This window comes from Salarias fasciatus, unplaced genomic scaffold (genome assembly GCF_902148845.1).
Source record: "Salarias fasciatus unplaced genomic scaffold, fSalaFa1.1, whole genome shotgun sequence".
Lineage (NCBI taxonomy): Eukaryota > Metazoa > Chordata > Actinopteri > Blenniiformes > Blenniidae > Salarias > Salarias fasciatus.
Genome location: NW_021941247.1, coordinates 25,323 through 38,650, shown reverse-complemented (window position 1 = coordinate 38,650; position 13,328 = coordinate 25,323). Strand labels below are relative to the sequence as shown.

Sequence of the window (13,328 nt, the reverse complement as noted above, 5' to 3'; positions counted from 1 at the left end):
TGTGCCACCAGAGAGGGTATTACACATGAAGGGAGTGACGACGGGGCTTTGGCGATAACCGTGACAGCCCGTCTCCGTCGGATGGAGACGGACCGAGAGGGTTGGCCGCTTCGCTGGCGACTGCACGGCACGAAGGAACCGGTCAAAGCTGGCTTTTGTTCGTGTCTTTATCTTGTAGAGGGAGCAGGAAAAGAAGAAGAAGAAGAAAAAGAAAAAAAAAAAGAGACAACTTTTGTTTCCCTGATCTTTCGCTGGCAGGTTACAGAGAATCAGAGTCACTCTGGCAGGTAGTAGAAACACACGGACACGCAGATGTTGCTGGGAAAGCAGATGTCGATGCAGAAGTAGACCAGCCGCTGTTTACCAGGACCTGAGACGAAGACACAGAATACGACTTTCACCGATCTAGATTCAAATGAATGTAAAAAGTAAAGGCTCTGAAAGGGACGTTCTGCTGTGCATGTGCAGCCGAGTGGTTTAGCACACGGCTTTTTCATCAAGCCGTTTCCCGCAGCGGAAAGGTCACAGCATGCCACGGATCAGAGTTAGGTTTCAGCCCTGCAGGCCGCCGTGCTGCACAGCGAATAAGAACCGCTCCAGTGACACGTCAGCCTTTTTCAAAACGACATCTGGCTTAACGCTGTCAGAATACTGTAAATGAGAAGAGCAAATCTCCAAAATTCAGAAATATACAAAGATATTTCTTTCAGGGGGGAAAAAAAATCTGAATTTTTCTGCTGTAAATGTCTGACTGTTGTAGATTTTACAAAGAACTTTTAAACAGTATTCAAAGGTATTTGGTGTTCATGCGGCAGCGATCCTCTCACCCTCGGCCCTCCTGGTCCAGTGCACCGGCCTGTCCTGACACAGGGCCTGCAGAGGCTCCTCCAGCGACGACACGTTGACCTGGCTGGCTGCCAGGACTCCCAGGAACTCCGTCTGCCTCTGCATGTCCTTCCCAGACAGCTGGATCTGGCTCTGCTGAGGACGGACGGCGTCGCAGAATCAGAGTCCACTCACGCTCACAGCAGGGGAAGAGTTTTATCTCCTTCCCAAGATCGGAACTCAAGCTGCTATTAAGCTGTAATCTTCTCCAGGTGAGGTCAACGCGGCGGCGGCGGCGTATTTGTGCTCTTCCTCCTCACAATGACTGTGTGTAATTGCACCACTTAACGTATTATTGTGCTTGAGCGGCTAATGTAACAACCAGGCTTCCCCTGCTGTAAAAGACCAAGAGGACTATTGTACTGAACACTTCTACTCTCTGATTGACTGACCACACACATCACAGCTGAGGGTTCAGTTCAGAGGACTGAAGATTCAGGAACTGACCAACTGTCTGACACACATCGGCCCCTCTAACACATTAACCTGCATTTTAATCCAAAAGAGGCGTTTTAAAAGCTAAGAGGTTCGCACACAGAGTGGCCATTGTGCCGATCCGGGGGCTCAGACTAGACACCGCAGCGTCCTGTAAAGAGATCCCGGACCGGCCGCGGGGGCCGGAGGGATCAGGTGTGCTGAGGAATTCAGCCGTGGAGCCGGGAAAGAGAGACGGCGCTGCTCTTCCAGCTCTTTGTGCGCCGCAGCCGGGAAGCCATGCGGAACCCGTGAAAGCCGGCGGGTCCTGGCTCAGCGGCGCCGGGGCTTGTGGGGATAAACCCAGTCACAAATGCCAGGTTGCACATTAGCGAGGCCGCCACTCTGATGAATGCTTGAAGCCTAAAGGGCAACTTTCTTTTTCTTTGTGCGCTCAGGTGAAAGCGTCCAGGGAAACGTGCTGAAAGGCTGCCTGTCCATTACCTGGGGAGCAGCCTGTTGCAGGAGGGAGTTCACGTTGTCGTAGTCCGACTGCTCCATCTGCCGCAGGAAGCAGCTGTCCTGATGCACCGGCTTGTAACAAACCAAACCCTGCAACACAAGACTCGGCGCATTTCACTAAACGTACATCAATGACACTTTGAAGGTGCGAGTCTGCTGGACGCACGTGTTTCACGTCGAAGAGCACGGTGGACGTCCGATTCGCCGACGAGGTCACGGAGAACACCACCACGTCGTTCTGCTGGTCCACGACGGCCGACTGGTTGATCGGAGCGCCGGTCTGATCGGAGGCGGAGATCCTCACAGTGTGTGACGGCTGGAGAGAGACATCGGTCAGATCGGGTTTATGGACGACGGGTTGAGGCACGCGCCTCGTACCTGAGCGTGGGGCTGAGGCAGCAGCGTCAGGAGGAGGGTGACGACCAGCAGGAGCAGGAAGGCCGAGAGGCTGACCCAGAACGCCTTGAGTGGGAAGTAGTGGGACCAGCGGGGGACGTCAGGACCCCCATCCTGAAAAGGCGTTCACACAAACCTGTAACATCGGCTGGAACAGCGGCTGAAGCCAGAACCACAGCAGCCGTCTCACCGCGCTCTGTGCTTCCTCCGATCGCTGCCAGCACCTCACCATCCTGTTCCCTTCACGGCTCCTCACTCGGTCTGCTCCCCTCTCCCAGCCGCCGGCATGACCAGCACTGACTGAGACCTGGTGCACCGAAGCAGTTTCTCTTTGTCCCAGGAGTCCTTGAACCCCCCCACCCCCTCCTTCCTCCTCCTCCTCCTCCTCCTCCTCCTCCTCGGCCTCACCGCCTCCCCTCCCTACAAAGGTCTCACACTTCACACAGAACTCTAAATCTTGCCAAACTCCAGTTTTCAATTGCCGTCTTCCTGCAATTTCCTCTTTTTCTCTTGTCTGCTCTGACTAATATGACTTAATACGACTCTTCAACATGATCCATCTCACCCCGCCTTCAGTCAGACGTGCGCTCACACGAGAGGAGCTGGCTGCCGTCCACACATCCAAACAAAGGACAAAGAGGCGAGGCAGGTGCAGCCGAGAGTCTCTCTCTCATCAGGCGAGCGGTGATAGCAGCTCTGACTGCTGCTGCACTGAGACGACGACGACAGGCCAAGGTGACTTCAAGCACAAGACTCGCCTTGGCAGTAAAGAAAGAGAAAATGGCAGCAGACTGTACCTGAGGTCCAGGTAGATACAAACCCGAGCAAAAAGTAAGGAATCACCAGTATTGGACGAGCACTCACTCAGACATTTTATTCTGTAGAACAAACTGAGATAAAAAGCATGAAACAATCATAAGGTAATTCCAAAGGGCAACATCTTGGCATTCAAAAACACGAAAAGAAATGAAGAAAAAACATTCTGCTGGTCAGTAAATGTTACTTTTATAGAGCAAGTGCAGCGAAATAAATAAGGAATCATCTTTATAATAATAATAACTGGGGTGATCGGTTCGTGCTCCGGCATTACTGAGCAGGGCTGATGTCCTCTGTAGCTACATGTGTGTATTGAAATGTATTACTTTTTGCAGCATAATGACCACATCTTCATGTCCAGAAGTGAGAAAACCAGAGGTTTCTGTAACTACAACAAAAGTTCCTTCTGATATTGTACTCAAATTCAGACTGGAAAGTTGAGAAAAGCAACCCGTTACACACCTGTTTCATTCAAGATGCTTTCTTTTTATTGTTTCCGATGCAATACGACTAAGGCTGTCAGAATGAACCACAGGACCACCCTCCACAAGCTCTGTCAAGACAGTCGTGATTAATGGCATTTTCAATTAGAAGTTTAAAATTCCATTAAGTTACATGGAAAATTTGTAATTGCCTGTAACAAAGAACAGTCATTTTCAATTTTGAGTGTATTGCTACCATAACCTCAGTTCCCCACAGTTTAAAAAAATTAGTCTTTTGACAGCCCTTGCGGAGGGTGGTCTGTACTAAATGGGACAAAAAGCACCAGGGTTATATTCAGGTTTGTCCTCCTCGTCCTGGACTAGTGGACAAAGCGGCAGACTGTCCGTGTGAGGACAGAGACGGCCCCCCACCCGCAAAAAGAAAAGGGTCCTGTGCATTGGCTGAAGTACTCTGTGAATTTCGTTGCCTCAGCATGCCTCGGATCCACCTGATGAGGCCCTCATACACCGTGGCCTCTGTCCTCGCATTCGGGTTTTCTCTGACAGTAAGATCACCAAGTTCCACAGCCGTGAGCTGCAGGAACTGCTCAGTGGAAACGACGTCCTCGAAGTGATCCAGGATGTAGAAGTAGGTGTCGTGGTAGAGTTCGGCGCAATAGCAGGTTTTTTGAAAAATGTCAGATCTTGACGCAGTTCTCTGGGCCGAGACGCTCCTCCAAGAAGTGGCTGCAGCCCTGTACGATGTCGGCTAAGTTGTACTCGTCATTCTTGATCATGAGGTCCTCCGCACTGTGCGCGGTCACAGCAGCAGAGCCTGTATAGGCGAACTTAATGAAGGCCTCCATGACTGCAGGCTGTGAAGGTTGTTTCTCCTGAGGACTCTCAGGAAGTGGAGACGCTGCTGGGCCTTCGTCGCTAACCCTCCGTCGGACCTCGCCATCCTCTGTGAGGAGCTCCACAATGCCCTCCTCATCCTCTTGGAGGGCGGCCCCCACCACCGTGATGGTGGTCCTCTGTCCCTCGATTTCCTGTGAGACAAACAGCAGAAGTCAGTCTCAACTCAGAACGGAAAAGCAGACACAGTCAGAAAGACTGAGGACAGAAGTACCTGGAAGCTGGTGTGACTGGTGGACTGCAGCTGGGGGCCAAAGTCACTCATCTCCATCTTTACATGTGTCACGACACTGGCGGCCCCCAGCTGCAGAGGGCGGAGGGCGGCCTCCCTCCACAGGACCACTGGAATTGTTGTTCCATCCTGTGGATGAGACATGGAAATAGAAGACATCAGTGACAGTGTCAGGGTCCAGGTTGATTCCGTCTGTCCGTGTATGTGTGTGTGTGTGTGTGTGTGTGTGTTCCACAGTGAAGCAGTCAGTAGTAACTAAACTGTAACTAACCTCCTTCAGGCGGATCCTGTGGAGAGGGGCCGCTCCTCTCCCTCCTCCCCTGGTCATGGTGGCACCAGGATCTGAGGAAAAAGAGGAGAGTCAGATTTGTGTTTCTGGTGTCAGGCTGAAGGTGCCTGTCCCTCCACCGTCAGGAAACCTGCTTGGCGCTGCCACATCCTGCACTCTAAATACCGCGTCTCAGAAAACTCCCTCCAACCAGAGCTGATCGCTCAGGGAGGAGCTCATACTGGATTGGATCTCTCTGACCTCTGCTGGTGAAAAATACAGTATGTAATATGTTGGGGTCATTTTATGTATATATTCAGCCGATGTAAAAATTGAGAATTTCAGCGAGAAAGAGAAAATCTAATTAAAGAAGATGAAAGCAGATGGTAAATTTCTAAAAAGGCAGGGCCAAAACCGATCTTGCAATATTTAAACACAATATTTCATAGTTAAACACGCTAGACAAGTGTTTTTCAAAAAGAAAAGTTGTGATTTTAACATTCAGTCTGAATCACAGCAGCGTAATGTTAGTAATAAATCAAACCATCTGTAAATCCGTCAAGATTTCAATGAGTTAAGAGTGTTTTAGCCAGTGTCCATCACTCACCTCCCCTGACATGACAGGGCGCCCCACAGTGGTCCTCTGTCCAAGATGGCCGCCGCACGCTGTTGCTGCCCCAGCCTCCGGCGGCCAGCAGAATGGCAGCGGGCAGGCGTGGACGAGCCAAACAGGTGCGGTACCGATGACGAATTGAAAGGTTCATCCTGACCCTTGTAGCCTTTTTATCAACGCCATGCACTGAGAGTCAATCGACACCAGGTCGTCGCCTCCCCACCTGACCAGAGCGGCCCGGGCTTGTTTCGCGCCCAAGACGAGCCCTTCTTCTTCGTTAGCTGTTGTACGGCAGACGCGGACTATAAAAGCGCATTACTCCCGCGCATTACTAGTGAATGAACTCTCACGGTTATGGCTCACAAAGGTAACAATAAAATTTGCGGTATGCAAGCGACAGGAAAAAAGAGAGAAAAAAAAGAAAATAACTGGATTCTATTCATTAATCCCGTCCTCCTAAGATAATCAAATAAATACTCAACAACTGCATGATCTGATGGCTTGTCTAAAATTTCCTTCACTCTGAAGATCACATTCCTGTCCTCAAACGTGCTTTTAAAAACTCTTCTCTCTCTTTCAAAGGTTCAACATCTAATCAGAGCGTGCTCTATGGTTTCTGCTTCATGACACTCATCACATTCTCCAGAGTTGTGTTTCCCCATCAACTGCAGCGTTTTGTTCAGACCGGTATCTCCTCTTCTCAGTCTTGTGAATATTACTTCTTCTTTCCTCGACCTTATTCTTCGACGTCCCAAACCAACCTTTGGATTCAAATTAAAATAAGCCCTCCCCTTGGACTCTCCATCCCATTTGTCCTGCCACAAATTCCTCATGTGTTTTTTAATTATTGACTTGACCTCAGATTTAGACAGTTTACCATGGACAGAGACAGTGCTTCCTCTTAAAGCCCACTTTGCACATCTATCTGCCAGCTCGTTCCCATCCAGGCCCACATGAGCTGAAACCCAAACAAATCTGATGTGAGTCGCTACAATTTGAATAGACTGGAGAAGAACCAGTATTTCACCAATAAAGTCACATCTTTCACTTACATTACCTGATTTAAAGTTTTCCAATGCTGACAAGGAATCTGTGCAGACTATTGCTCTAAGAGGTTTAACCTGTTCCACCCATTGTAATGTCGTAATAATTGCTGCCAGCTCAGATGGAAATACAGATACAAAGTCAGATACTCTTGCAGAAAACTTAATATCAAACTCTGGTATTACACATGCCGCAGCAACAGCCCCTGAGTCTGGATCTTTTGAGCCATCAGAAAAAATCTGCACATAACCATAATAATAATTTATATATCTCATTTTCAGATGGCCACTGTCTCCCTTAAAACTTTTAACTTTGTCATGCAAAGAAGTACCAACATCCGGAGCTGGTAACAACCATGATGGATGCGGCTGACACACGATCGACGGACTAAACTCTAAATTTGCAAAACCAGCTTCAACTGCTTTTGCAAGAACCCCTATACCAAAAGTCTCTCTCTTAATTTCTCCCGTGTTGGTAAGAGTACACTCTTAGTTGGGTGATCATCCTTATGTCCTTTTAAGTGAACATAATACACCAATGTCAGCTGAAGCTCAAATGGCATTCCCCCAACTTCCACCTGAAGCGCACACTGGAGATGATCTGAATGCTCCAGAACAGAGCCTCAGTGCTGTACTTTGAATCACATCAAGCTTCTGTACTTCAGATTTTGCTGCAGACCATAAACTACACAGCCATAATCAATGACAGGCCTAATTAATCAGCATACAACCTTTTCATTGCAGTCATATCCGCCCCCAATTCCTTACTACTTAAACTCCTAATGATATTGATAACCTTCTTACATTTATTTATCAGCTTTCCGATATGGTTTTGCCAAGTCAACTTAGAGTCAAAATGCATACCTAGAAACCGCACACAGTTGACTCTTTCTAGATCTTTACCATACAGTTGAAGTTTGAGGTTTTCCTGAATTTTCCTAAATGAGAAAAACATTACTTTAGTTTTTTCAACAGAAAACCTGAATCCCCATTTCCCCGCCCACACTTCAACAGCTTCAACAGCTTTTTGCAAACCATTTACAGTAAATGAGACAATGACACACACACACACAAACACACACACACACATACACACACACTAATGTAACAGCATTTGCTTTTATTTACAGTGTTTCAGTTGCAGGATTTCTTTTCTTCTTTTAACAGTATATGCTTTGCATTTTAAAGTGCATGTTTTTAATACAGTCTGGCTTTTTTTTTTCCTACACAGTACATTATAAGCTTGATGCTCTTGAGAGGATTGGTTATGGTTCCATAAACGTGTCTGATCATCCCCACCACTGTCTGAAATATCATCCCTTGTAGCAATATCATTTGTTTCTTTCTGAACATTTACACAATGCTGGGAACTACACAAATCAGTGCCGGGCAGTCTTGCTGACAGACAGGTCATCGTTCACCTTTTCAGCAGATAACTGGCCGTACAGGTGGCACACACATTTGCAAAGTACTTCAAAGATGGACTGGTCCAAGTTAAAAGAACTACCCAAATTTGAAAATGCAGTGAGATATTCTGCTTTCTCACAAGCTACAGAAAATGTCTTTTTTTTCCCCTTGAGATGAAAAGCACCAGTAGAGTCTCAGCCTGAGAAGGTATGAATCCCAATTAAGTGCTGAACACACACTGGTGCCAAGAGCTGAGGTCACTTTGGTTATGTCAGTGATCCTCGTTCTGTTGGCGAATCACCACGCCAGGTCTGTTTACCCCCACAGGGATTCTGAAAAACATTTATTGAGGTAAAAAAGTTACTTAGTTCTGCTTTAAAGGCACCAACAGGAGATCTTTGAGAGAATTTTTCAGGCCACTTCAGAACCAAATCATTCATAAAAGTTTCATGCGATGTTGCAGAGAGTTGTGATGGACAGAGTGAAAACGCTGCTCCATTCTGGATTTGACAGTGGCTTTTATTGAATCTGGTCGTCAGAAACACAAATCAGAGCGATGTGTGGAACGTTACGTTTGTTCTGTCGGGGAACATTTAACAAGAAACATTCCTAGCAGGTGTCAGAGCACCATCCCTGTGGTTTCAGTGCAGATATAAATGCATACAAATGAGAACAGATTCCTGGTACAATTCAGAGCTTTTTTACCCCCAAAAACCCGTCTGGATATGAAAACACATATCACCGTACTGACACTTTATAAATGCTCAAGAGGTGACTGTAAAGTAAACTCATGTCGTCACAAAATCAGTCAACACTCAGTTCTTTTGTGACTCAAATACACTGAAGCAATACTGGTGTTATTGATCCTGATCATGTCCAAAGAAACTACGAAATGACATGAGCCTCTTGTCTCATCTGCGACACGGCATCTTTATTATAAAGACATTTTTAATTACATTAAAAATATTCCTCTTAAAAGACAGTGGACCCTGCTGAGACGAATGCCTGTGGACGGTTCATCCTTGCAGGGCAGGAAGGAGGTCAGCGATGCTCTCCACGTAGTAATCCGGGACCATGCCCTGCCTCTCTGCACAGCCGCTCTGCTGGTGGGCTTCGGCGTCTGCCACGGTGCTGACCCCCGTCAGGGTGAGGAGGGTCTTCAGGCCGCAGTTGGAGCCCAGCATGATGTCGGTGTCCAGACGATCCCCGACCATCAGGCAGCGGTCCCGGCTCAGGCCGAACTGGGAGGCCACGCAGTCGTACATGAAGCGGTTGGGTTTGCCCACCGTCTGGGCCTGGCACTGCGCCGCCGTCTCCACGGCCTGCAGCAGGCAGCCGGTACCTGAGGGGGGGTGGAGAACAGAGGCTGAGGCGACACTGTATCACTCTTCATTCAGTCTTTTGTAATATGTGGAAATCAGCTCAGTGATAAACCCTTGACACATTTGTACAGTCCTGAGTAGTGAAGGTTGTGTCAATAAAATAAAGATAAAGTGGTAGAGAAGAGGGATAAAAAAAACTAAATGAGCATGATGGGTCCTGTGGAATCATCTGGGACTCTACCTGGCACGGCCTTGCCCCCCTCCAGAGGCAGTCGGCTGTCCCTATTGGTGCCCACGAACAGGCAGCCCTGCTGGCTCAGGTACTGCAGGGCCCGGTTCAGCTTCATGTAGCTGAAGTGCTCGTCGAAGCCCACCAGCACCGCCTTCACCTCCGGGTCCAGGGCCACGTTGGCCCAGTCGCTCTGCTTCCCGGAGACCGGGTCGGGCCCCACCCCGGTCTGCTGGATGCCCACCGCCTCCAGCTCCTGCCTCATGGCGGGGCTGCCGATCAGGTACACCTTGCCGTCCAGCCGGCACACCGTCTTCAGGTACATGGCGGAGCAGTAGGCGGTCCCGAACACCTCCTCCTCCGAGGCGTGGAAGCCCAGCGCCGCCAGCTTGTCCGCGTACATCTTCCTGGTCTTGGTGCTGTTGTTGGTGACGAAGAAGACCTTCTTGCCGCTCTCCTTGAGCAGGTTGATGACCTGCGGGGCCCCCGGGATGGCCTGGTCCCCCCTCCAGATCACCCCGTCGCAGTCGAACAGGACGCAGTCCACGGAGTCCAGCAGCGGCCGGACCAGCGCCCCGCTCAGCCGCCTGCACTTGGAGCCGGACATGGAGCCGGAAACGAGGCTCGGAGCTCCACTGACAGCGGGGACCCGGGGCGTGAGCTCCGGAGACGGCGAACAACCGGCGCGGAGAGCCGGTCCGATTCAGTGGAGAGCGGCGCTGACCTTCCCCCGACTGATAAAGTCTGCAGCTACTTCCGCATCGGCTTAAAGGGACCGCAGCGCGCGAGACGGTCTGAGTGACCCTGCACGCGGCCTGGAGACTGGTCTGCGGGACCCTTCCTGAAAAACTGTTTTATTTTTATTTAACAAAAAGTTCAAATACTCTGAAAACTTCGTGGAACCAAATGATGTTTTTTTTTTCTTTTGGATAGCACATTTAACCAGGGATGCCGGTGATAAATTTTAAATTAAATTATGAATTTTTTCTTTGTTTTAGTGCAGAGTATTTGTGATGAAAAATTACTGCATTCCCATGTATGACAAATGATCTAAAAATAAATATATGATCTATTCTTTTTTATTATGATTTATTCTTAACAAATGTTTTAGACTCCATCCATCCACCTTTGACCCTTTTCAACAGAAGTGTTGAAAGATCTCAAACTGTTCCCAACAGTGGGTGAAAGGCAAGACTACACCCTGGACGGGTCACCAGACCTTCACGGGACGAACGCATGACAGACAGTCAAGCTCACATTCAGGCAATTTACAGCTGCACGTGTTTGGACTGTGAAAGGAAACCTGCACATGTAGAACATGCAAACTCCTCACAGAGAGGCCCTCTGTCCCCTTTATTGCAGTTGACGTTTCAAAACAGGTTTAATTATGTAAAGGTTAAATGAACATTTTTAAAGAATAGTCATTAGCTTTTTTAGATCTAGATCTCTGACTTTTTAAGTTAGAGGGAAATAAGAGGAACTCCCAGGCTGACGCTTCAGGGGTGACTGTGAGGGAAACTGCAATTTCCTTTTCACCAGTCACACACTGATGAACTCTAATAGCCTTTTCTGCCTGTCAGCTAATCAGCAAGCACATTTCCTGCACAAAAGGACGATTTTCAATGAAACGGAAAAGGCACAATGCATACATGTAAATGAAGAAACCAGTGTAAAGGATAATAATTTAACACACTCAGTGTTTTTTCTGGAGGGAACTGTAAATGTTGCTGCTTTTCCATTCGAAAAAAAAAAAAAAAAAAAAGATAAAACCCAGAACTCCAAAACAAAATCCTTTATTTTCCCTGCCGTAGCTGTGGACAGTCAGTCTGGGAATGTAAATGCAGCTCGGTGATACAGAAGGCAGCAGCTTTTTATTTCAGTTGTCTTTTTTCTGGACTGGACGTGGAGGCGAGAAGATCTCCCGCAGGTTTGGGAGGATCCCTCGGCTGTAGAAGTAGCGTCTGGAGTGGTCTGGCGCCGGGCTGCACGCGCCGTCGGGGGCGGGAGTCGGACGGCAGTGCTGGCAGACGTAACCCCGACTTTTGTACCACTCGTTGGAGGTCTGGTTGACGAGCGCCAGGTAGAAGTGGAACAGAGAGTAGCCCGCCAAGAGGAAGAAGATGAAGACGAGGAAGCCCAGCATGAAGACGATCCGGGGGAAAGTCAGAAACAGATGCTGGAGGCAAAACGGAAGAGAAATGGCAATCATTCCACTTTCTTACACATTATTAATTCAACAAAAATGGCAAAACTGAACAGAAAACAGCTTCACCTGTGCAACAAAGAGCGGCCCGGCAAGCTGGCGGTCCCCATTCTCATCGATATAAGTGGCTCTTAATATCCCCGAGCGCAGCACAGCATGGAGCAGCATGTCTCCCGTCAGCAGAGCCACGCTTCCTGCCATGGCACACACGCTCGACAGGTACAGCAGGAAGTAACGCGTGTTCTGGGCGCCGATGCAGTTGTTGACCCAGACGCAGTGGTGGTCGAAACGCAGCACGCACCTGTTGCAGACGCCTGGAGAACAAAGCAAAGTTCGCCACAAATTTAAACAGAAAATACATTTCTGGTGTAATAATTATTACATAGATGAATTAAATGCACATACACCTATCTTTAAGACAATAAAAAGGTGATGTGATGCATACGGTACAACACTCACGGCAGTGCTTGGAGCGGGCCGGCTTCAGCAGCTGGCAGGTTGGACAGGAGACTCCGGGGTGGAACAGCCTGCGGTCGTACGGATAAACGTGCAGCTGGCCAGCAACGTTGCTCCGCGTCACCGTGCCTGTCACATGGGAATCAGCCTGTCCTGTTAGCTGAATATCCCCCCGTTCAGGGATCTTGAAGATCTATTTAGCCAGGAAATAACAAAAGGCTGGACCAAACCTGGATCTCCTTTGATGCAGCGGTAGAAGAAGAAGGTCTTGACCGCCAGCAGGATGTAAGGCACAGAAAGGCTGGTCAGAGTGGTGTCCATCTCCCTGCAGAAGCCGAACACCTCGTAGGTGAACTCTGTGTACACGGCTCCCTCCAGCAGGGTGTGCAGGTAGATGAACATGTTGCTCCTGAAACAATCAGACATTTAACAACACATATGAACACATGATCAGACACTCAGGGGGCAGAGATGAGTCTTCTATACTAACCTTTGATGAAACAGTGTGTGTAAAGTCCAGTGTGAAAGCTTTTGAAGCCATTTGGGGGTATAAGGTGCAAATACCTGAGGAGGAAGTTTTATGGAGAATTGAGATCAGTGTGATAAATTAGTCTCCAGCGCCACACAGTGGAGGGATGCAGGAAGAACCCCTGCTTGGTCTTACCTTCACCACACCGTTGAATAGAGTATTAAAGGGGGTCTGCTGCTGGCCTGAGTACTTACAGATCAGGATTATACATGTCAGCACTGTCAGGACGTAGACAGCGAACAGAGTGAGGAAATCCATCTGGAGACACACACACACACACACACACACACACACACAAAACAGGTGCCATTCAAAGTCACTCAAAACAACTTTCTTTCTGCACAGCCTATTCAGTATTATCACCAGAAGATGACCGAGACTTTAAAAATAAAAGCAAAATGATCTAGAACGTCTCAGACGAGCAAAGCTGTACTAGCATGCTAACTAAGGAGTGCTAGCAAAGTTGCTAACCACGTTTCCTTACGTTCCAGAGGTATTAATGGATAATTTAACCCTTACCCTCTAATCGAGGTCACGTATAGCTGCTGCCAGGTTTCATCTCTTCTCCGCATTGCCAGTTTTGCCGTCTCTGCTGCTACCTTTAGTCCATGCTCACGTCCCGCGACTGTAAACAAAGCTACTTCCGTAGCATCCGA

The 13,328-nt window shown here is 48.5% G+C and overlaps 3 protein-coding genes across 3 annotated transcripts; all 3 read right to left on the bottom strand.

Moving 5' to 3' along the window:
- Nucleotides 1-238: 238 nt before the first annotated feature.
- On the bottom strand, nt 239-2,449 carry LOC115384502 (BRICHOS domain-containing protein 5-like). The gene is made up of 6 exons (XM_030086788.1): nt 2,408-2,449; nt 2,200-2,331; nt 1,988-2,137; nt 1,804-1,911; nt 828-981; nt 239-370 (listed from the first exon to the last, which is right to left on the bottom strand). Exons 1-6 carry the CDS (start codon nt 2,447-2,449, stop codon nt 276-278), a joined length of 681 nt encoding a protein of 226 aa, XP_029942648.1. The 3' UTR covers nt 239-275.
- A 5,985-nt stretch (nt 2,450-8,434) lies between these two features.
- On the bottom strand, nt 8,435-10,235 carry LOC115384500 (glycerol-3-phosphate phosphatase-like). Its single transcript, XM_030086784.1, has 2 exons — nt 9,497-10,235; nt 8,435-9,275 (listed from the first exon to the last, which is right to left on the bottom strand). The coding sequence occupies exons 1-2, from the start codon at nt 10,089-10,091 to the stop codon at nt 8,950-8,952; spliced, it is 921 nt and encodes a 306-aa protein (XP_029942644.1). The 5' UTR covers nt 10,092-10,235; the 3' UTR covers nt 8,435-8,949.
- A 1,026-nt stretch (nt 10,236-11,261) lies between these two features.
- Nucleotides 11,262-13,328, bottom strand: LOC115384490 (probable palmitoyltransferase ZDHHC4). Its single transcript, XM_030086775.1, has 7 exons — nt 13,192-13,328; nt 12,808-12,930; nt 12,634-12,707; nt 12,374-12,552; nt 12,147-12,272; nt 11,757-12,001; nt 11,262-11,660 (listed from the first exon to the last, which is right to left on the bottom strand). Exons 2-7 carry the CDS (start codon nt 12,928-12,930, stop codon nt 11,361-11,363), a joined length of 1,047 nt encoding a protein of 348 aa, XP_029942635.1. The 5' UTR covers nt 13,192-13,328; the 3' UTR covers nt 11,262-11,360.